Here is a 24,861-nt window from a genome sequence, read left to right as displayed (position 1 = left end):
GTTGGAATATACTTTAGTGAAACTGTTTTATCATTTATTTTGTCTCGAATGAAATGATAACGAATATCAATATGTTTGAGTCTCTTGTGGAACTCTGGGTTCCTACACACTTTGATAGCCGATTGATTATCTTCATAAATCATGACATTTAAACTATCACAAATTTTTAAATCACTAATTAAACTCTTAAGCCAACAAGCTTCACTTATGGCTAAGCTTAAAGCTATATATTCCGCTTCTGTTGAAGACAGAGCTACGGATGATTGTTTTCTAGAGCACCAACTGACTGTGCACCCAAAAACTTTAAATACATAACCAGACGTAGATTTCCTGTCTGTTCTATCCCCAGCCCAATCTGCATCAGCATATCCTTCAATTTCATTCTGAAAATCAGTTTTTTTAAAAACTAAACTTAAATTTTGTGTTTTTTGAACATATCTTAAAACTCGTTTAATCGATTGCCAAAGTTGTGAACTTGCAGTTGATTGATATCTACTTAGGATACTTATGCTTATACATAGATCTGGGCGAGAGCATAACATGGCATACATTATAGAACCTATTGCTGCTCTACATCTTTCTTCAATTTCTATACTTTCAGAATTTTTGCGTTTAAGATCATCATGTCTAAAATTTGGTTCCATAGGGGTATTACAAGGTTTACAGTTTTCCATTTTAAAAATTTTCAACATTTTCTTTAGATATAAAGTTTGGTTGATTATGATTTCATTTTTCAATACATTTTGTGTGATGTGCATACCCAAAAAATAACTGATACCTCCTAAGTCTTTCATTTTAAAGTGTTGATTCAAAGTAACTTTTAGATCATCAACCTCTTTTTCATCTGATCCGGCAATTAATAGATCATCAACATAGATCAATACAAAAATCTTTGAACAGCCTGAAATTTTGTAGTAAATACAGTATTCATTTTGAGATCTTACAAAGTTCAATGTCATCATTAAATCATTAAATTTTTTATACCAATTTTTGGTGAGGATCGTAATCCATATAAGGACTTCCTTAGCTTTGCAAATTTTCCTGTGTCAGTATTAAAACCTTTAGGTAATAAAATATATACATCATCATCTATTTCTCCATTTAAAAAAGCACTACATACATCAAGTTGATGTATCCTGAAATTTAAATTATTGCATATAGCTAAGAAAATTCTTACAGAAGTTAATTTCGCTACTGGACTATAAATATCGCCGTTTAATGGAATTGTCTGTTGAAAACCTTTTGCAACAAGTCTTGCTTTGAATTTCGTGACACTACCGAACTCGTCTTTCTTCCTCTTATACACCCATTTGCACTCTATGACAGGCCTTTTAACATCACTATCACACACTACTTCAAACGATTCATTTTCTTGCAACGATTTTACTTCCTCCTCCATTGCCTTCCTCCATTGCTCAGCCTCAACGCTTTTCATAGCATCTTCATAGCATGTTGGTTCGTCATCTTCTGTAACTGTCAACAACAAACTATCCAAATCCATTTCAAAATCTTCAAACCTTGGGTTTCCTTTTAAGTTTCTTCTCAGGTTATATCTTCCATTCACTATTTCTTCACTGATTTCTGGATCCAACTCTTCTTCATCGGTAATTGTCTCTTCATCGTGTACAATATTATCAATTTGGGTATCTTCTAACTCCAAGTCTTGATTTTCTTCAATATTACAGAATTCAGTTATTTTACCTTTTGTTTCTTGAACTTTTTCTGGTAGGAATATTACATCCCTCTGTATGACAACCTTGTTTTTATCAGGTAAATACACTCTAAATCCCTTTGTGTCTTCTCCATAACCAAGGAAGTATCCTTGTTCATTTTTTGTGTCCCACTTCAATCTATTTTCCTTAGGTACTAGTACTGAAACTCTACTTCCAAAAATATTAAAATTTTCCATCTTATATTCCTTTTGATTCCATAATTCAAAAGGAGTTTTAAACTGAACAATGCTTGGACCAGAGCGATTCAGAACATATGTAGCGGTATTTATTGCTTCTGCCCAAAACATTTTTGTCAAATTTTTATTGCTATGTAACATTGTTCTGGCTGCTTCAACCAATGTTCGGTTTTCTCGTTCCGCCCTTCCATTTTGTTGGGGAGTATATACCACTGTGCGTTGGTGGCATATACCTCTGCTTTGCAGACATTCCGTTACCTGTTTGTTCACAAATTCTAAACCATTGTCTGTCCTCAAAACTTTCATCTTTGCACCAGTTTGCCTTTCTGCCATAGATATATAATTTTCAATTGCTTTTGCTACTTCAGATTTCTGCTTTAGGAAATAAACATGTCTATATGAGGTGTAGTCATCTTTAAATAATAAAAAATATCGAGCTCCTCCTAACGAAAGTGTTTCCATAGGACCACACACATCTGCATGAACTAGCTCTAAAGGTACAGTAGCTCGTGATTCACTATGTTGAAATTTTAATTTATGTTGTTTGCCCGATAAACAGTATTCACAAATAAATTCATTGTTTATATACTCAACATTCATTTTTTTAAGGAAATCTTTGATGTACTTAATATTTTGATGTGCTAATCTGTGATGCCAAGTCTCTAAATTTTCTATATTTTTAACTGTCATACATTCAGAAATATTATTAGTTAATTCATTTTCTATTTTGTTTTCATACATTTCCTTCTTGAACTGCATTTTATATAATTTATTCTGTCTTAGTGCCTGGGCTCTAATATTTCCATATTTATCAAAAAACTTACATGATGAATTATCAGATGACATGAAATATCCCTTATCAAGAGCACATCCAGCCGAGAATAAATTAAATTTTAGGTCAGGTATATACAAAACATTCGATAATGACGTTTCAATGAATTTTCTTCCATTATAGGACCACATTTTAATATTTCCATATCCTCTTACCTCCAATGTTTGCCCATTTCCAACTTGCACCATCCTAGGGGTTCGATCCTCGAACATTTTCTCGAACAAGCTTCTATCCCATGTCATATGTTCAGTGGCTCCCGAGTCAAGGTACCAATCACCTGATTTTACACCATCTGAATATACCATAAAAGCGTTGTGTTCCACTTCTTCTTTGACAGGATTCTTATTCGACGGTTCTTCCTTTTTCTTCTTGATCCAACAAGTCTGAACTAGATGTCCTTGTTTTCGGCAGTAACTGCAAAATTTATTTGTTTTATCAGCCTTATCATTCTTAGAGTTCTTAGTTCGAAAGTAACAGTTCTTTGCTATGTGACCAGCTTTTGCACAGATGTAGCATTTTTTGGTTGGATTATTCTGAGAACTCGTTTTGCTTACTAGTGCTGTTGTCGACTCTACTGTTTTGCATCTTTCTTCTTCAAGCAATAATCTAGAGGTTAACTCTTCCAATGTTTGATTTTTATCTGGAACTGACTCCCATGCTGATCTGAAGTGTTTAAAATGTTCTGGCAAGGTCATCAAGATTTTAGTAATTATCATTTTATCTGACAGAACTTCACCTGCAGTCTTTAATTTGGTTTTTATTTCCTCAATTTTGGATATAAATGTATTCACAGAGGAATCAAAGTCGAGCATGAAAAACCTTTGTTGTAGCAAATGCACACTTACAACTGATTCTTTATCATATACCGTTTTTAATTTGGTCCACATTTCTTTCGCAGATTCACATGACAGTAAGTGAGTTAGAGGACCTTCTTCCATACGTGTAACCAACAATTCTTGAGTTTTTGCGTCGTCCTTGAGCCATTTGTTAAGTTCATCTCCTGAACTGGGTTTTATTCTTGAACCATCCGCGATCTCGAAAAGACCTCGTCCTTTTAATATAATACTGGTTTGAAACTTCCATATGGGCCAATTATCACCATTTAATTTTAATGTCGTCGTGGTCGTGTTATCTGCCATTTTACACCACACGTGGTTTTTTCGATTTTACTTTTCACACACTCGAAAAACGTATCGTTAAATTGTTTTTATTCCAGTTGCACGACTGGGCACATAACCTGTTTTTAAACGTGGGTTTAGTGGATCGAATAACTGTTTTAACACTTTTATAATATAAGTTTTATTCTTAAACAGAACAGGAGAACAACGGCTTCCAAGTTTTTTTTTTTTATTCAACTTATGACGTACTACTCATAGACAAGACAAGACTATATGCGGCTGCGCAATACATGTCATTGATACAATCATAGAATATGATCAGTGTTACCACTAGGATAAATTAACTTGCCATTGTTCCCTAAACATAATAACAACATTAACTATATAATATTTCTTGCCAATAACTCAAATTATTGAAAATACATTCAACTTTAGATAATTAGATTATATGTTGGCTTTACTATATTTATTTTAGAAAAGATCTACTTTGAAGGCAATTTTAATTAAGATGTATGGGTAATACATCTTGTGTGTTTCAAAGACCACATCCAGTCTTCTTTTATATTGTAGTAAATGTTGAAAAATACGACCAGAGAACTCAGCTATCCATTTTTTTTAAACTCTACATTGTGTTCATTATTATTTCAGGCGAATTTCTCTTTGGATACAAGTGCATCTCTGAAACACGACGCCGATGAACTAAAACTCAAATCCGAGAATTTACAGGACGATCTCTTGGAAACGGAGAAATTAGCACAATCATCAGTATCTAAGATCAATAATATCGTTATTGAACTGAATGAAGGAAGCGGTAGGAGTTTTACACAATGAATAAATTAACATGATTTAATATATTTTGTAATTGTCTAAAGGCCGCAACATCGATGCAGCAGTTGGCCAGGGTGAAGAACTGCTTAAATCGATCAAGGAGTATGATATAACGCAAAGAGAAGTCAATGCCGAAGATCAACTGGAAAAAGCTACTAAACTCTTCCAGAACGTATCTGATTTCAAGCTACCGGGGGATGATCTTACAAGAAAAACTGATTTGGTTGAGGAGAGTCTTAAAAATTTCACTGCTAAATTAGACGACTTATACAATAATACGCAATATTCTTTGAATAAGGCGACAGAAGCTGAGGGCTTGCTGAGGAAAACTGGGTGAGTAGGCCTGATATGTCATCTTCAACTCTTTGATCTTCACATAGTGTCGATGTTGAAAGTTAATAATCAACAACTCATTTTATGTATTTTAGAATAGAGAGCTTAAATAAGAAATTCGAAGATATAAAGAATCAGACGGCTTCATTGAAGCAGAACTTGGGAGAATCTGAAGTTCTAAACAGAAATTCGTCCTACTTACTCATTGAAGCGAGAAATCCTATAAGCAATTTGCAGGAGATCCCGGAACAGATAGAAGAACTTCTTAGTAGCCTCAATGAAACTTTGAAAAGGAGTGAAAGAGGTATAGTTGATATCGAAGAGCTGTTACCTGTTGTCGAGAAACACGCGAATGAAACCACGGATAAGCTTCAAGAACTAGAGAGTTTCTTAACTGAAACCCAGTACATATCGGAAGATGCAGTCAAGGCAGCTAACGCCTACAAAGACATCCTCGAAGCCGTGAAAAATGCGAGGGAGGCGGCTCATACAGCCGATAAGGAAGCGGTTGTGGTTGTCAATTCCCTCAATGGAATCGACGATATCATGTTTGAAGCAGAACAAAATTCCTCAAGCGCCTTAGGTAGGGCGTTCGACCTTAATAGTTCGACAAGCGAAGACTTGATGCCTCTCTTCAATGCTGCTAAAAATAAATACGAACCTGTACGTATACAGAATGAAGAAAATAAAAACAAATTAGATGATTTAGAGAAGAAGTTGAAGATGGTCCCCAAAATCGAATACGATGAAGTCTATAAGAACGCCACAGGAACTGCTGAACAGGCTTCAGCACGTTTGAGAGAAGGTCACTTGGATACGGATAAATATTTTGAAGAGGTAGGTTTTTAAATTAAATCAAAAATACTGATTTATACGACTCAAGACAAGACAATTTTCGGAATTTGCATATTTTTCTATAGTTATTTAAATCATTTTTCTATATCTCTATTCTCTTCCGGTTAAAGGTATTGATTTGAATTCAACCAAAACATTCTAGATTGTACCGGCGATGTATCTACAAGAAAATTTTCCTCTCAATTTATAAGGAACAAAGAAATGCCTTGCTTCATTGCATCCTTTCCATAATAAGCAGCGATCTTTTTTCTATTTTTCGCAATTAATGTACACATTATGAAAGAAGATCTTGAGAATTAAACTTTTCATGTTAAATTTAAATTCTTAATTCAATGAACTTCGTTATTTTTGTCTTTCATCCAAAATTCATGTAATGAACACTTCCATTCCATGGAAAATTATTTCAATTGTTTTAATGGCAATTACTCGTGGTGATGAAAGGTTGATGATAAATAAAAAATCACCTACATTGCAGCTGGAGGAAAACAAGAAACAAGCTCAAGCTCTGCCCAAAGAAATTGACCAAACTCTGAGGAACATCCAGCAAACTGATAAGCAACTGACTTCTATAAACGAAAAACTGCCAGTATTGATAGATACGATAAATAATCTGCCTAGTAGACAGCAAAAACTCAAACAGCTTTCAGAGAACTTGAAGCAGAACATCGATAAATTGAATCAACAGATAGCTTTGGCTAGAGACTTGGCAAACAGAATAAATGTGGGTGTTACCTTCTATCCCAATACTACTTTGGAATTGAGGAACCCGCCCAATGTAGAAAGCCTATCAACTTCAACAGAAATATCTGGTTATTTCAAAACTGACAAGATGGACGGTTTAATCTTTTACTTGGGAAATCCTGTAGGAACGAACCTCAGGAGAACTGCAACGGTGAGTAGTATAGAATATGAGTAGGTTTTTTAAAAATAAGGGTAAGAAGTATCTTCAGAAAGTATGATACAGGAGCATTCAGAAAGTATGATACAATGCATGTATGCGCTTATTTTCTTTTATTTTTGTTATCCATCGAATTATCATTGTCTGCATTACGTGCACTGAAATCAATTGAAACTTTAATTTATATTTCAGGATGATTACATGGCACTAGTTGTACAGAATGGTTATCCTGTTCTGAAACTAGATTTCGGCAATGGCAACGAACCAGTTATTAATCCTAAATACGTGGCTGACAACAACTGGTACCAATTCAAGATTATTAGGTAAGAATATTCAATCGAGATATGAGAATGATGTATTTTGTAAGCATGATTTATTGCTCATATCGATGATTTCACTTATTATCATCGAGCAATCATTTTTACAGATGAGAAAAATATATGGTTTATTTTATACCAATTCTTTACTTAGAGGAAAGATAATGTGATTAACAGTGTATCACACCCCTTCCTTCCAATGACAGATGTAGAAAAGAGAACTAAAAACTACATCCTATTTTATAATGAGAAGGCTTTTTCTTGGCGGCATTGTTCAACAGGTTTTCTTCTTGATGTTTTTCTTGCAACATCGCAGCAATCTTCAGAGTTCTCTAAGTCCTAGATTGTTATTCAACATTGTATTCCTCCTAACAGATGGTGGAGATTTGGTATTTATATTTTGGTAGATCAATTGCTGATAATAAGGCGTCTCTTATAAACTGTGGATTCTAATGTAATTCTCTTATGTTTCATTTGTATCCATAGATTTCTGCTTCTTTTTGTATTCTAGATGTGAACTTTTCAAAAGTCACAGTCGCAGACTGCCAATTTTGGAAAAAGGATCAATTTTATCCTCAACACTTCTTGAAACTGGTCCCAGTTTTTGAGTTGGTTTGAAGACTAGATAGGTGTTATGTTTTTTGAAAAGTTCAGCTTCCCAAGTATCTTGATCATCTTCTGTTCTTATAGTGGATGGTGATTGTGTAGTTATTGTGCCGATATTTGTGTAGATAGGTTGCCTATAAATCCTGTGCCCTGATCTTATCTACTTTCGCATTGTTACTTAGGGGTATCGCGTTTTCGTGGGGATTATCAAAACACTGATGGAAGACAGACGAGAACTTAATTGCGGTACAGCACTTGGAAACATCCTTGAACAATCTACTAACTCAACTCGCCATCACCTCATAACTTACTCCACTGCACTCTCCTTTTCCCAGTTTTATACCTGGGTTACAAACATAAACTCATATGGTACGCCGTGAATTTCTTCTTCGTTTTCTTATTCTCTAAGTTGTATGCCTGCGCAATGGTATCATGGAGCCTGCACACTAATTAAGGTAGGGAAAACATATTCTCCATTGTATAATTCTGAGAACCCTATGGATGAGAAAGTTGTTTGTCCAAGCACCATGAAAGACCATTATTACATTAATGCAGATACATTTATATTAAGTATTGTGTCGACAACTTGGCTAGACACAGACATGTCGAATTGCTTTTTGTCGCCACTTTTTCTCTTTAAATTTTCATAGCGAACTAAATGTTCGGTTGTCTACTTTTAAGGTTGTTCAAGTATGCATTCAAATAGATGAAAATATTTATGACTTGATAATTATCCACATAGTTTTCAATTCCAATTTGAGTATTTTTTTTTATTCATATAAAAAACCTTTTCACAACAATTGAATTTTTAACCAATTAAATTTAATATTGTCTCCTTAGAACTGGAAACAACGCAAAATTGATAATCATTGAGCAAACAGATGATGGACGTAAAGTTGAGACCGTAAAAGAAGAAATATTAGAAGGTCCTTTCTCCATCTTCAATCTGGACAGGAACAAATCGAAACTATTTGTTGGTGGTATACCGGTGAATTATGCCATTCAGGATGCTATTGACGTCAATTCATTTGACGGAGAATTGGAGGACTTAGTTATTGGAGATACGCCGATATCTTTGTGGAATTTCAACAATGGATATGAGAACAATCATGGATGTATTAGAAGGTAAATTGAATTTTTGAAGGTGACTTCAGTTTTCGTAATATTTTGTAGAAGTTTATGTTTCAAATAATTTGACAACTTTGTGTCTAATCCTTCACAATAATATATCTGTATGATATATTATAAACTGAATATATCATACAGATATATTATTGTGAAGGATTAGACACAAAGTTGTCAAATTATTTGATTTATATTAAATATCCTTCATCAAGAAGACTCATTAAACTTTTATAATTTGATGTAATCATTTATTGATTAGAGAGTCAGTATCAACCAATTGATAAATTTAGAATTTCTGAAATTGTTTATTCAATTGTAAATGTCGATGTGTATATGTATTTCAAAAGAATAACAATGAAGAAATCTATGACTACCTTAAGTAATGGCTTGTTCTGTGAATCCTCACAAAAGCAACCGTTACGTTTAGTTAGTGGTTTCTTACTTGCAATTTTGTTGAGGTAGATATACACGTGGTAAGTTTGTAAATTTAATAATTCAGTTGAACTATAAGGCACTGATGAGGAAAAATTGTATTATTAAATACAAAAATTCCGAAACGTACGTCTGTCTTTATGTTAATTTAGTTGTTCAATTTATTAACCGTTTACTCAATTTGTACAGTTTTAGTCATTTTGAATTTTTCTTTTGGTTGATTATTAAATTTGTCATTTTTAGAATTGGAATATATTCCAAGACAAAAATAAACTGAATATATCATACAGATATATTATTGTGAAGGATTAGACACAAAGTTGTCAAATTATTTGATTTATATTAAATATCCTTCATCAAGAAGACTCATTAAACTTTTATAAGTTTATGTTTCTTTCAGTGAGTCATCCTTTCTACAGTACAAGTTATATTAGAGCATTGCATACTATGTTGGAAGTAATCATACTCATTTAAATTAATATGATTCACTACACTATACTCCTTAAAATAAAAAAAAAATTTAAAATTAAAAAGACATTCCAATTTTCTTCTCCTAATTCAAAACTTATTTTCAGAAATAAATTATTAGATTTGCAACCAGCCACCGGATTCAGATTCAATGGAAATGGATACGCTGTATTCAGCGCACGATCTTACAACCTCAGACTTCGATCTGATATTCAATTGAAGTTTAAAACATTCGCCCCTGATGGTTTGCTCTTCTTGGCCGAGAAAGATAACACATTCCTCTCTCTTGAACTCCGAAATGGAAAGATATTATACCAGGTATGTTTTGAATCTGATGTACAGATCCTTCGGACGTATTCATTTTCCAAGGATAACGAATGGTATATACTTATAGGAAATTGCTGTTATGATTTCCTGATGAAGTGCCATCTCTCCCACCTTTATTCCGCTATTTGCTTCTGAATCTTCATCTGGAGTTTGATAATTACTTCACAATTGGTTTTGTGTTGAAATTTCCGATCGTTTTTTCAGTATGCAATCAGACATTATTTAGGAGTTTCATTATATCATCATTATCATTTTCTTACAAGCACTAGGTACTTATGACTTCTCCAAAGTTATTATTCAGTAAAAGGGTGCGTGCAGCAGAAGGTTGGGGTGGTTTTGGACGTCATATATTCATCAATTTTTACACAAAAAATTGAATCACAGTTTTTGGTTCGTATTTGATCAACATTCGAGAAAATTACAATTTACATGTAATAAACTCGATCAACAATGAACTTTTCCAATATCGATAGTTTGGTTCATTCGAGCGAATTTCAAGTAAATCGCCTTATTCAATATTTCCACTTCTCAAGAAATAATCGTTACAAGTATAAGTCGGAGGTCCGAGGACGCCTGAGAATGTCTACCAAATTGGAGAGGAGAAAGTTATATTTATACATCAGCTGTTTGGTATATGTTGTCGCGAAATGTATGATCTTCGAAAATGTAGTATCGAAATCGCAAGTTTTGGCTACAACACATTATCCAACTATCCAGAGGTATTTTACGTAATGTTATCCTCCATCAGCTATTAACGATAGTTGAGAGGATTCACTATGTTATGGAAAGGAAGATATCGGTATTAACACAGTTAGGTCCTCAGTTTGCTCGAAAATTACTTCAGAAGAACGAAGAGATAACTAAGATGAGATTATTCATTGAATGTAACTCACAAATGAAAATAAACCTTCCAAACATTTACGTATTTATTAAAGCCAACGAAGATTTATATGTACACGGAAAAAGCTTCATTTCTGTAAATGTTGAAGTAGCGACAAAATTAATACCAAACTGACGCTTTCTACATTTTTTCACGCGTTACCTGCTGCACCACCGTATTTCCAATAGGGAGGAAGCAACGTCATATATTTTTTTCTTCTCTACAGACAAATTTAATAGGGTGTCAACTGAATTTGAACTGAATGAAAATTTCCTGAAAGAATATTTCGATATCGTTCTTCTATTGCTTCTTTCTGATGAAATTCATTTTTCAGTATAATCTAGGATATACCACGAAGTTGTGGCATTCATCAAAAACTTACAACGACGGCCAATGGCACACTATTAGTGCAACCAGGGAAGGACCTAGAGGACAATTGACCGTTGATAATGAGAACGTACCTGACCGTACCAAAACAATCGAAGGTAAATTCATGCAAGCAGTGGATGTGATATCTTTCGGTGGTTATCCTGGCAAACACAATCATCCGGATGTTACCAACATGAAATTCGACGGCTGTATCGATAATGCGGTAGTAATGGGCAATTCAATTGATTTCAAACAGAACATTAAGGCATACGATGTCACCCCAGGATGTCCAGAAAAGGTAAGAATTTGATCTAATTAATGCTATCCACTATGCACCAAAAAGTATTATTTGTATTTTCCTTTGTTATTTTCGTCATAACTATCGACATGTAGACTAACCCCAATGTTTTTTGCACGAACTCAGACTATTTCAGGCAGTGTTTTATGCGATATGCTTATATTATCAGGTCTTTACTTACATGAATGTTTGTTGTATCTTAATAAGAATAAAGCTGAATTCCTTCAGAATAAAACAAATTTCACCTACAATACAAGAACAGCCAATATCAATCTTGCCATGTACAGGTTGACTATCTCCGAAAACTGCCCTTCTTATATGTAGGTACATACGGATTTTCAATAATTTGCCCCAGAATATCAAATCTATACAGAATTATAGATAATTCAAATCGAAAACTAAGAGGTTCTTGATAGATCTTGAGGTGTATGGTTTAAATGATTATTTTGAAAGGCGTATGTAAAATATTTAGTTATAGGTTGAGTTTAGTTGAATATAGTTAAGTTACATATTATTGACACTATATCATTTCTTCTTTATGTATTCTTAGGGAATATTTGAAACAAAGGTATCTATCTATTAACCTTTTGAAAAAGAGCTGAGAGTTGTTTCGCCTTTCGTTTATGATCGTTTCACCTCCTCCTCTATCCATGATCCTCCGTAAGGATGTTGTGACGCTATGCTATTCGATTCATAGTTTCTTTTTATTATTCTCTCTTTTGCGCTAGTTGTGCTGCTTCAGAAAGAGAGTAACCAGTCAATTGAACCCAATCTATTTGATCCTACCATCGTAATGGCGATCTTCCACGTGACCTTTGACTTTACCCTCCACCACCAATCTCTCCATATCTTCCCTTCTTCTGGTTACATGTCCAAAATATCTCAAAATTCTTCGATTAATGATTGTGGTGAGCCCAGTGGCGATGTTAAGTTCTGTCAGTACTGATAAATTAGTGCGGTGTGCTGTCCAAGGAATGCGCAACATTCTGGTTATATTGGTTCTATGGAATCATTAGTTATATTGGAGGCTTTCCATATCTTGGTTAGCTTGGGTGTTGCTGACCTGGCCATTATAAGATATCAACGTATCTCTTCTTCGCATCCTCCACTATTAGTGACTATAGAGCCCAAGTAGTTGAAGTTACTGACCACCTCTGGTTGATTATTCTCGCACCTTTCGATAATCATTACTTTGGTTTTTTTTGTTAACTTTGAGGCCATATTCTCTGCTAACCATTTCGAGTCTGCTCATCATGTGTTCAAGTTCTTCAATTGAAGACGTCAGTATAACGATATCGTTAGCATATCGGAGGTTGCTGATTTTTCTTCCACCGACTGTTAGTCCTCCCTGCTATCCATCGAAGACAATGCGCATTATGTATTCGCTATAAAGATTCAAAAGTATCGTTTATAAAGAACAATTTATTTTTCTTGGATTCTTGGCTGTAAGGATTTTCAAAATAAGACAAACAAGCAATGGTTGTTTTGTGACTTATCTTTGCGGACGGGGGAAGTATTCCGAATTCTAGCCAATAATAAACTTCAACAAGGGTTCCTATTTAAAATTCGAAAGGTGACCCCACTCCTTTCACAAGAATAAAGGCAATGGAAGAGATAATAGTATAAATTGATTTCCTCCTCAAAACCATTCACTATTTATTCGAAACTTTATTCCATAAAATGTTTCCTTTTTGAGATTTTTAACTGATTCAACTTAAAAAATTCACCCGGTATACATATAAACGTTAATTGAATGGGAACAAATCAAGTGCCACATTTTGACGATGTGAAATACTATTTATGAAGGTTCATTGAACAATTTGAAATTCTGTATATTTACAACTACGTATAGGTGTAGCGTCAGCACCTATTTATAATTAATAATAATACTAAACTTTGAAAACGTTTCATTAAACGTTTTCAAGTACAACGGAAGGTATGAAAATGCTATAGTCAGGGTAACATCAAATCTAGTTGAGGTGGCATCTGAATATTCCTTATTGCATGATATATGTATTTGGTAGCCTTTAGATGACAACATCGTTTACAAAATCGTCTGAAACACAAGAGTGTGGTGAATTCAATTGTATAAGTACATATTCTTTAGTTTCCAATATTTTTAAAATCGATTCGAATTAATGATAAGCTCTATGATTAAACATTCTAGTTAAACTCTACTTTTTTTCAGGTATCGAAATTGGTTTCATTCTCGAAAAACAATCCTGGATACATAAGAAATGCTGATTTATCAATATCAAACCTCTTCAAAATGAACCTGAACTTCAAGACTTCGGAAAGCGAAGGCCTTATATTCTATGGTACCAATAGGGAACAAACTGACGGAATATCGCTATCGATGAAGGATGGACATTTGATTCTTATCAGTCAAAAGAATGAATACATATCGAAAGATCTTTTCAACGACAGTAATTGGCACGTTATTTCGATAACACACACCAACCAAGAATTGAGGATAGTTTTTGATGACTATGACTTCATCTCGTAAGTTTTTATTTATTGCTCACTAGTGCATCCTCTATCACAACTTGGCGGAAAGTTGTTGAGATTTATCTCTCCATATTGAACATTGAGGCATAAACATAGACTTATCAATTCGGGTATAAAGTATACAATGAAATAAACTATAATAAAATTCCACAAGAAATCCATTGGACAGATTTGGCTCTTGGAAACTATGCTATTCCGGTTTTAATAATTTTTAAAACATAATAATTGTTGGGTTTCATTAGATAACCCACTGAAAAATATAGCTTCCTCATGAAATTTATTTTCTTTATTTGTAATTATTGTAAAACCCAGACGCGGTTCTGATAAGGTGATCGTTGGTTCCTTGGAATATAGTCTCCTAGATGACCTCAACTTCACGAGTAACAACTGCTAACGTCTATGAAGTGTGCTGCAAATTCCTTACATGACGGATAAGCCTGAAATTTGAGACTCATTTTTAATGAACAATAATTTATCCAGGTGTTTGAATACCTCATTCATTTTCAGCCCTGACTATCCTCCAACACCTTTGCATATTCTCTATGGAGATCTTTACATTGGTGGTTTGCCGTTATCATACACTGCTGGAATAGGAATGGTGGGATCAACAGAACCTTTTGTCGGTTGCATATCTGATGTCACAGTAAATGGAAACGTTTTGAACTTCGCCAATAGTAAGGAAAAGAAGAATGAAATACTTGGAAAATGTGTTTTGGATATAGTCCATTGGGAGGAGAATCCTGATGTACATAATGGTAAGATATATGGTGCGATTATTATTATATCAGAAGAATATATATTGAAGAAGAATAAGAAGCGGGCAATAGTTTTGGAACATTCCCTTGTCATCCGGGAACTCATCAGAAACTAAAAACATTTTTTTAACAAGATTAACATAAAATTAATTTTAAGAACTGCAACTGAAATTGAACTGAAACAATATTAAGGTTAGCTTTTCTTAAACATCTAGAAAAATACAAATCCTCCTTGGTATCAGCAGAAATAATATTGGACGTGGTATTTCTTTGAAAAATGGACTTGATGAGATGGCATATGAACAAATTTATAAAATTCTGTTTGAGTTTAGATATTGTTGAATGTTTTATATAATAGACTACCTAAATACTTTAGTCCTCATTTAATTTTGATAGAGTTATTTTTTATTATTAGTGCCTGTTCTTCCCCCGCTTGATGAATTGGATAGAGAAACGACAACCATTACCGACCATCCAATCGATTCTTATAATACCAGGAGTAAGTACTAGGAAAAACTGATTTTTGAAAAATATTCCATGGTTCTTCATCATTAGAAAATCATTTTTTTATAATAATCCATGCGTCATCCAAAATTCGTTGTCTAGTGAGTGCATCTCAGAATCCTTTTGAGGTAGAAAAAAATTAAGGGCACATTTTCGGGCTCGATTTTTGAGAGAATTAATTTGGTTAGAATCGCATTCTCATGAATTCAACGAATTCACTATAAGAGGAAATTGGAGTCGAATGAAAAGTTTAATCATCTATTTATCTTCTTTACATCCAACTAATACTAATGCACAATTACAGATGTAAACAGGTAACAAATACAAATATTTACATATGTATAACAATGCCTCTAGGTGTCGGCGTCATCAGCTAAGGTTATTTAACCATATAGTGAAAAAATTAGTTTCTAATTAACGAATACAATTGCTTTCTTAAACCTAAGCCTCCCACCTATGGAAAAAAAAATATCAACATCAACTGAGGGTGAATTATTCAAGCTTCTACAGTTGGATGCCACCGAACTGTGGAAATGGTGTTGAGTATTGCAGACATTGATTCTAATAGTTAAATTTGTTCTTGATAAAATGCAGGATGTATTAAAGTTTAACAGAGATAGCAGGTATGTCGAATCGACTCGATCATCAAGTAATTTGTGAGCAAAGATCTTACCAGAAATTTCTCAAACTTACGAAATCGAACTCGACCAATAGAGTGCCATAATCATAATGGCGTATAGGGTGAATGCTATGCTTTTTGTAGTACAAAAATTTAAGAAAATATCTGCACAGATTCTAATGCTTTTCACGAACGGAATTCCATACCAGACCAAAGTATTCAAGTTCAAATCGTATTAAACTGAAATATATACTTAATCTCATAAAATCCCATTTTGAAGTGTTGAGTATAAAGTTGAAGGAAAAGTCTATATATACAAACTGAGTCTCATTAAATTCATCGGTGGTTAGATATTTGGAATAACTCATAATCTTACATTTATCGATATACATCGTCAATAAAAATGAGAAATAAAAGGGCCCCAAATCAGAACCCTGATCGTGCTGCAAAGTGAAATGATTTGACACCTTTGAATTCCACATATAAATACCTGTTATTAAGAAATGATTTCAACAAGATTAATATATTCGATGAAATTCCGTACCAACTCAACTCAAGAAAGCAATTTATGTTACCCTATTGAAAGCTCTAGTGAAATCAGTGTAAACAACATCGCTCTGTTTTCCATCATACAAACAAAATCAGACACAGACTGCGAAAAGGTACAAATATTTGTGACTGTGCTCCTCGACCGCACTTTTTGAAAAAAAGTCGAATTCATGGGGTTGCGGATTTCACCAAATTAATTTTCTAAAAAATCGAGCCAAAAAATGACTTTTTTTCTTCAAGCTCAAAGGCATTCTGAGATACCCTCATAAGGCAACGAATTTCGGACACCCGATGCACTAAGCTGAAATTAAAGTGAATATTTGCATTGTTATAACAAAAACTTATGTTATACAGGGTGTTTCACGAATGATTGTACAGGCTTTCAGGGCAGATGTGGGACATTTTGGTGAGTCTGAATCGGTGCTCGAAATATGTCCTAAATATATTAGTTCAAGAGATACAGGCTGTTTTATGTATGTTATCCAAAACTTTCAATCGGCGTAACTTTTGAACGCCTGCATGGATCTTCATGAAAATTTGAGGGAATGAGTATAGGCCAATGCCTAATATTTGCACTTGATGACTTGTCGATAGAGATATTATATTCTTTATTCCACATCTTTTAAAAACACCATGTATATCGAATTTTCGAAAAGTGAAAATTTCCTCAGAATCTACAATGGGTACTCTTTCAAACAAGCTCATTTGAAATAATGGCACACTTCGCATCAATATTTTATGAGCAATTGATTACCTGGAATTTTCGATTCATAGTTAACGCGGACCTGTGCTTTTCCGAATAATGCGTTAATTCATATTGAATAAGTTTAAATTCTCAGTATCATGACTTAAGGCAGCATTTCTAACCTGTGAGGGCGCCACCTGAGGGGACGCGAGTATACCAACGGGAAAAATTTTAGATATTGAGGCTGAAGGACCTTAGGTCGATGGCCATTTGTTTGTTTGTTTATGAACAATAAAGTACTGTCACTATTACTACTAAAACCTGGCTGAAATCAGACACACAACAAAATATCCTGCATCTGCCCTGAAAGCCTGTACAATAATTCGTGAAACACCCTGTATATATTTTTTCTTACCCTTAAAAATGATAATGCTTCAGGTACAACAATAAGAGGAGACGGAGGATACGAAGTACCTGTAGAGGCACAAAATTCGGACGAAGAACAAACTACTACGACAACTCCAGCCACAACGACGACCTTACCTACAACAACGACTACCATAAAAACTACAACCACATCAACAACCACCACAACCACAACATCCGCTCCAATTCAAACCATAGAGCCTGAGAAAGAGGAAACGACGCACCCTAGAGGTCCGATTGGTACGCTACGACCAAAGACAACACCAGCTCCAAAGACAGGATGCGCCCTTCAACTGAATCCCAAGGCTGAAGATAGCAGCCTAGATCCCAACTCCTTTAGATTTGGTACGTTAGTTTTCTCAATTTTCTATAATATTGAGGATTCGTGACATCTTCATTTAATAGATGAATAATAATAGAGTGGTCAGCCACCCAGATAATAATACCTTCCAACGTTACTTGCCTTCTATTGGTTAGTATTTGCAATGATAAACTTTTCAAATAATTTTTCGATTTTGATCAAAAAATCATTCAATTATTCGTAACGCGAATAGCTTTTGTTGACTGTAGAATGCTTCGTCGGTGTGATTAAATTATCTTGAACGGCTCTTAATAACTCCCCAAACCAGTTTTATTGATAAGATGTGGAAGATGAGCACAAATATCACCAATAACAGCCATCAAATTGCCACTCAGTAGGACGTGTAGCATTTTGAGCAATGAATGCAACCAAATCGACACATACTATTTATTAGAGATTTATTCGAAAGGACTGGTAAGACAATAAATTTCTGGGAACTTAGAAAACCCTTGTATAGTATAATAATTATTCTGACCTGCTTCAACTGACTTTGAATATACTTACTTGAATATACATAGTGAAAATTCTCACCTCAAAAATCCCCCTCTGGTTTATTCGAATTACAAGAAATATAATTAAGAAGTAATAGATGCAGCCAATGAAAGTAGCCAAAATGGCAAATTGAATTGCTGGAAACTTCAACAGCCCTTTTATGAGTGATGATATCGAGTCAATAACTGTGAATGCTGTAAAAATTAATTCGATCGATGTTCTCCTTCAGTATTCTTTCTTTATCTTCATAAAATGTGTTTGCTCTCTTAGGATTGATGTGTACATAGGATTATTTGTTTTATGGATCAAATAGGTTTTTCCACGTCTTTTATTAACAGTGTAGTAACATTTATGAAAAACCAAACTCAAAACTTCTGAAGTAATTGTGTTTATTCACGGCTTCCTATTATTGAATTTCACCTTAGTCAACCCGATTGAGACCATTTTCCAGTCAGAATTAACAGATTATAAGCATTTGGGCGCCTTGTATAATACTTGGACACCCAAGTGAATTTGAATCTTTTTTGAATGGGATCCAAAAATTGATGGAAGATAAGTTATAAATTCCATGGCTTCATCAGTCTTGAATTCTCAAAAATTATTATTCTAAATAATTCTTTTATTACAGGAACACAAAAGGAAGGAAGATTAGAATACAACACGCCAAGAGGAAGATTCAAAAAGTCCTCCGATTACCACTTAGAGTTCAAAACTGCAGAAAATAATGGCATTATTTTCTACATATCAGATCGCTCTCCTTCTCATGATTCATACATGTCTCTTATCTTACAAGATGGATATGTAAGTAAAAATTCAAAACGAATAATGAGCTCTCAACTGAAATGTATGTAGGAAGTAACCAGAAGAGGTTTTTGTCAACGAAATATAAGTATTCATCAGAAACCAGGAGAAAGAGAGAGAAACTAAATTTATTGATCATGTAATCAAATGGCTATCGACCGCAGTCTTCCAGCTAGTTACATCCAGTTTTATATAACATATTTTAGAAAATATTGAAAAACAAACTATTATCCTATTGATTCGAAACCAGTAATATAAGTACAATAATTCAACAAAATTGCAACATTTACTCTCAATGAGCTTCTGCTAACGTGATACCAAATTTTGCATGGTAATCATTGCCATGCAAAATAGAAAGATAAACGACATAAATCAACAGCAGAAAATAACGGAATGTGTTATACAAAGTGGAAATATCGTTCTAACAAAATGAAATATATTATGTTAAAAAAACCGTTACAACTCTTTTGGTTACTTGATATGTTATGGTAACTCTTAATCAAGGAACTTTATCTACCTGTACGCTTCATAATTGTATCAAATGTTTTCAGCTTGTGTTCACTTATACAAATGGTTCAGGACCTGCTCTGATCAAATCTCCCGTGAAATTCAACGATGATACCTGGCATCTGGTTGAAATCAGCCGTGAAGGTTCAAATGGAAAGTTAGTTGTCGACAGAAAATATATGACGTCTGGAAAATCTTCTGCTGAAAAATTGGAATTATCGCTGCCATTTTACATAGGAGGACTGGAGCCTTCAGATTACAATGTTGTCTATGGAAATTTGGTAAGAAAAAATGATACATTATTTAAAATTGGTCGCCTATTTCCTTCATTAAGTGAAGTACACAAATAAATATAAATTCGGCCGAAACATGTTGCATGAGCAAGCCAGGAGAATGACGCAAAAGCTCTTATGTGGTAAAACTAGTGGATATCAGTTTTTTTCTTCAATTTGAGGATCACGACTAACATGTTTCTCTCTTTTAATATTCTTTACAGAATTTCTTTCTTAAATCCTCTCTTATTTTTCGTCTATATAATTCACTCTTCTCCGAATCGTATTTGCATCCACCTTATCTAGATTACTAATACCCGCATTTGGGACATGAACATCGAAGGGTTAAAGTGGCTAAATCCGAGTCATATTCGGAAATGTACGTTTAAAGGTCTAAACTGTAGAGTTAACAATTGATTCACAGTCACATAAAATAGTGGAAGTTTTTTGAATTCCGAGCATGCTCTTCCTGAAACTTATTTTGATATTCAGATATCTCTAACCAATTCAGTGAAGCGAATAAATTCACTGCTCTCAAACATTTAGCTAATCTGGAATATGTCCACCAATCTTATGTAATTCGATTATTGGAAGCTTCATTTTTCTAGGACATGTACTAACTTATCACCGGAAGTATTAGTTGTTACCCCATATGGAGAACGGAGCAGATTTTGAGGATGTTGAATCGTCATAATAGTATATTACATAATATATTGATCAGCATTCTCCATCCCTTATCAACGTCTACATCACCACAATCAGCATCTAGCATTTTCTTGTCCAGTTCCATAAGAGTATTTATTTTCTGTAGGAGAGTATGCAGTTCTCCTTGAACTCTAATCGAATCAGGTTGAGGTTGAGAGGACTGCAATTCATCGATAGCAGCATCATGAATTTGGGTAATAGAGGTTCTATGAACATCTAATGATTTTTTCTGCTCGTCCATTTTTCTTCTATTGTCTTGTCACCGTCCTCAAATTATGTGGGGAATTATAACACCTACCCGGTGTTATAATACACCATTGAAGCAAATATAGTAAAAAGAAGGGAAAAGCATATATTTTCTTCCACGAAAATTGACAACTCCGTTAACTCCGATCACAAACAACTATTACACACCGCATCTTTCCCGCCATATATAGGGCGATTCTCAACAGTACTATCTAAAATTTCCATAAATTCAACGATATACAAAATGGATATTATTCAATAGAGTATTCATCTGAAATTTTTTGAAGTAGGACACTGTTTCAAATAAAACACTCAGGAAGAATAATTGAATCACCAAAGCTTTTTCGAACATATTAGCTGGAATCAACTGAAAACGGATGTTTCGCAGTGATCATTTGATTTGAGAATATGATATTTTGTTGAGCTTCAACTAGCGAAATTATTTATTCTGATATCTGATACTTTTTTCTTACAGTTGCATCATGTTTTTAATCGTTTAACTATAACCTTGAGAAACCTTTTATATTGTTCTTATTGGAAATCCATTCACAAATAGTCGTGGTCTTCAATAAATAAATCTAGACACCATATGCCAATACATATATATTGATTAGTTATATATATATATTCCAGAACACCACAGACAAGTTCAAAGGTTGTATAAGAAGCTTCCATATGAATGGAAAACTCATGACGAATCCAAAGAAACATGGAGTGGTTCCTTGTTCAGATAATGTCGAATTCGGAACATTCTTCTATGGTACAAAATCGAGTTTCATCAAACTCAAGGAGAAATTCCATGTTGGTCAAACTTTCAACGTTAAATTAGACATAAAACCTAGACTCGACACAGGTATTTTGATGTCGGTTCATGGTAAAAAGGACTATTTTATTCTTGAGATGGTTAATGGTTCCATGAAACTTACGGCAGAAAATGGTCTCGGTCCTATTACTGCCATATTTGAACCAAAAACTCCCTACTACTTCTGTGATGGTAATTGGCACAACATTCAAGGTAAGCTTTAAATTTATTCTCTTATTTGGTGTAACATTTGGAACTGCCAGGAGAAAAAAATATAACCTATCTGAACATTTCACACTTTGAGTATTGATTTAATTTAATATTTCGCGAAAAAAAATATATAACTGACTTCAAAGATATATTTTGATAGGAATTCTTTGCAACACAAGTTTTATTCAGTTGGTACAATGAAAAGCTTGATCAATGAGAATCAAAACTTGGTGACATAATGGTAGAAATTATTGATCATTTCTTTCAAATAAAAAGCTTATCTAGAGACCAAAAACAATGGGAAGCACTGAGATAAAGTAAAGAGATTATGAGCGCTCTTTCATTCATGGACAAATTGTGCCCTTGGAAACAACATATACCTCTTTCAGTATAAAATAAATCCTATAATAGACACCAATATAAAATAAATGCGAAATTCGAATTCGAATGTATAGTTATACAATAATATTTTTTTTCAGCTGTGAAATCCAAAAATGTCGTCACTCTATCGGTAGATAACGTATTCACCAGTCCCAAACTGGGAGATCACCGGGCAATTTCCACAAGCACCGGTGGAACACTGTTCCTTGGTGGTCACAGGTTCCTCAGCAACGTGAAGAGGCTTAGAGGTTTGTCGTCGAATCAAGCTTATGTTGGATGTATAAGAAACGTGTATCTCAATGACGATTTTGTTTCATTAACACCTAATATGGCGCATGGAAACGTTATAGTTGGATCATGTAGAACCAATTGAAGAGGTGGAATCAAAGATTAAAATAAGCTATTATTGTATAAGTGAAAAATAAAAGTTGATATTAATATAAGTATATTTTGAATATTCCTGCTTTCAGCTCTTTTTGATACTATATACTATCATTATTTCATGGAATATATAGAGAATACTGTTTCTGCCAAAAATTCTTATTATAACATTTATTATCAAGTTTAATAAATAGATATAAATATATAATCACAATTTTTCCATCATTATAATACAACTATTTTTGAAGTACGATCTCTTATTAAGTGAGAATCTGAAAGATTTATATTATTTTATGCAAGTTTCTTAAATTTATTGAAATTGGAAGTAATTTTCTTTCATCAATGAAGATGGGAAATGGAACAACAGATCATAGTGATAAACCAATGGAAAGATTTGAATTCATATTTCTGTCATTCACTTCATTTCTAATCAAATCGAAATTTTCATCCAAATCCACAAAATATGTAGGTACTGGACCTTTCAATCCTTTCACTTGAATGTTTCCTCTCAAGGTGCATTTATAACCCCTGCTTTTTATTATATTCGCTGTACGTTCTAACACTTGGATTTTATTTGGTTCTCCAGTAGTATCCATCCTAGACGCCATATTTACTGGATCTCCCCAAATATCATATAACGGTTTCCTGGAACCTGCAAAAAGATCGCATAAGTTCATTTAATTATCATCACACCATTATTCTAAAATCTCGTCCTCTGTATGGCTTTTTATTTCTCGAATTGTCAAAGCCTAGTTTACTAGTCTCTTTAGTTGTGCAATAAATTCTAAAATTAAATTCATTCTCTTAATTTATACCAAATGAAAATGAATGGTTCACAATGGACCAAGGCCGTAGCTAAAAAAAAATTAGGGGAGAAGGGGTGTGTTCATTGACTTCAGATTAGGAAATTATGATCATCTTAGATTCATTTCATCATGTTCAATTTCGTTGGAGGTTTGGTTATATAGGGTAAAAACCCTGAAAACAGTGTAGTGACTTTTTGCTTGCCCGAGGGATAGCGTCGTGTTCTGCGCACCTCTCGGAAGAACGGCCTGCTTGGGACATTAACCCTTATGTGATACGAAAAAGCATAGTATACTATGGAAAAAGTCACCATTCCCCACTAAGGAGGCGAGGGATATATCTGTTTTTCAGAGAAACTAACAAGGGTAGTATTCTTTTTTGGCCATCTTCTTTTGTTTTCGAGCTAAGCAAAAATTGGAAAAATGGCGATATCGAAAATCATTTATATCTCCGTTAATACTGATGATAGAGCTCTGAAATTAAAACAATATACAGGCAGTTTTTTACGTAGAATCCAGTGGCGTACTCGTCTTTTCAACAGGATTTTTAATTACAAAGCTGTGAACCAAAGTTATGTTTTTTCAAATGGGAACACCTTATTTTTGTGTTATTTTTTGAAAGCTCAATTCTTGCTGATTTCAAAAATATATGACGTCGTATGGTTTGTATCAATATAAATAATAGAAAATGGTCAAAACACTTTTTTTATCTAAGAGTCTCAATATTTCCATAATTTCAACAGTTGATGAACGCAGAAAAATACAAAGAAATCCTGGATATCTATGAGAATAATCTTCTAATGCATCCATCTCATTACAACTCTCTCGATTGAAACAGCCGATCATGTGGATCTTTTCGTTATTTCCGAATCCATTTTGAAATGAAAAATTTATAAAATATAGGTATCTAGAATTTTGTGGAAAATAGTAAAAAGCATAGAAATAATCAGATTAACGAAAGGACACTGCTCTTGTTATAAGAATCTCTATTTTTGCTGTGTTCATCAACAGTTGCAACCATAGAAATATTAAGACTCTTAGGTAAAAAAAGGTTTTTGACCATTTTCTATTATTTATATTAATACATACCATACAATGTTATATATTTTTGAAATCAGGAAAAATTAAGCTTTGAAAAACTGACATAGAAATCTAGTGTTCCCATTCGAAAAAACATAACTTTGGGTCGAAGCTTCGTAATTAAAAACCTTTTTGAAGAGACGAGCACGCCACTGAATTCGTCGTAAAAAAGTGCCTGC

General features: G+C 33.8%; 2 protein-coding genes across 2 annotated transcripts in view; one reads left to right on the top strand and one right to left on the bottom strand.

Annotated features, from left to right (window-relative positions):
- The window catches only part of LOC123673188 (laminin subunit alpha), an 83,280-nt gene extending 60,419 nt beyond the window's left edge, over positions 1-22,861 (top strand). Inside the window, exons 29-44 of the mRNA XM_045607645.1 lie at positions 4,508-4,670; positions 4,732-5,020; positions 5,116-5,857; positions 6,351-6,767; positions 6,966-7,096; positions 8,537-8,821; positions 9,829-10,039; positions 11,263-11,595; positions 13,784-14,097; positions 14,611-14,858; positions 15,274-15,357; positions 17,654-17,986; positions 19,123-19,295; positions 19,847-20,083; positions 21,659-22,040; positions 22,517-22,861. Coding sequence (XP_045463601.1) covers positions 4,508-4,670; positions 4,732-5,020; positions 5,116-5,857; positions 6,351-6,767; positions 6,966-7,096; positions 8,537-8,821; positions 9,829-10,039; positions 11,263-11,595; positions 13,784-14,097; positions 14,611-14,858; positions 15,274-15,357; positions 17,654-17,986; positions 19,123-19,295; positions 19,847-20,083; positions 21,659-22,040; positions 22,517-22,791 — 4,617 coding nt within the window. The 3' untranslated portion in view covers positions 22,792-22,861. The remainder of the gene's footprint in view (positions 1-4,507; positions 4,671-4,731; positions 5,021-5,115; positions 5,858-6,350; positions 6,768-6,965; positions 7,097-8,536; positions 8,822-9,828; positions 10,040-11,262; positions 11,596-13,783; positions 14,098-14,610; positions 14,859-15,273; positions 15,358-17,653; positions 17,987-19,122; positions 19,296-19,846; positions 20,084-21,658; positions 22,041-22,516) is intronic.
- An 85-nt stretch (positions 22,862-22,946) lies between these two features.
- Positions 22,947-24,861, bottom strand: part of LOC123673189 (adenylate cyclase type 7-like) — a 28,011-nt gene continuing 26,096 nt past the window's right edge. The window contains exon 6 of the mRNA XM_045607646.1: positions 22,947-23,451. Coding sequence (XP_045463602.1) covers positions 23,168-23,451 — 284 coding nt within the window. The 3' untranslated portion in view covers positions 22,947-23,167. The remainder of the gene's footprint in view (positions 23,452-24,861) is intronic.

This window comes from Harmonia axyridis, chromosome 2, assembly GCF_914767665.1.
Source record: "Harmonia axyridis chromosome 2, icHarAxyr1.1, whole genome shotgun sequence".
Taxonomy (NCBI): Eukaryota; Metazoa; Arthropoda; class Insecta; order Coleoptera; family Coccinellidae; genus Harmonia; species Harmonia axyridis.
The sequence above is the reverse complement of the archived record's forward strand: the minus strand, read 5'-3'. Positions and strand labels throughout refer to the sequence as shown.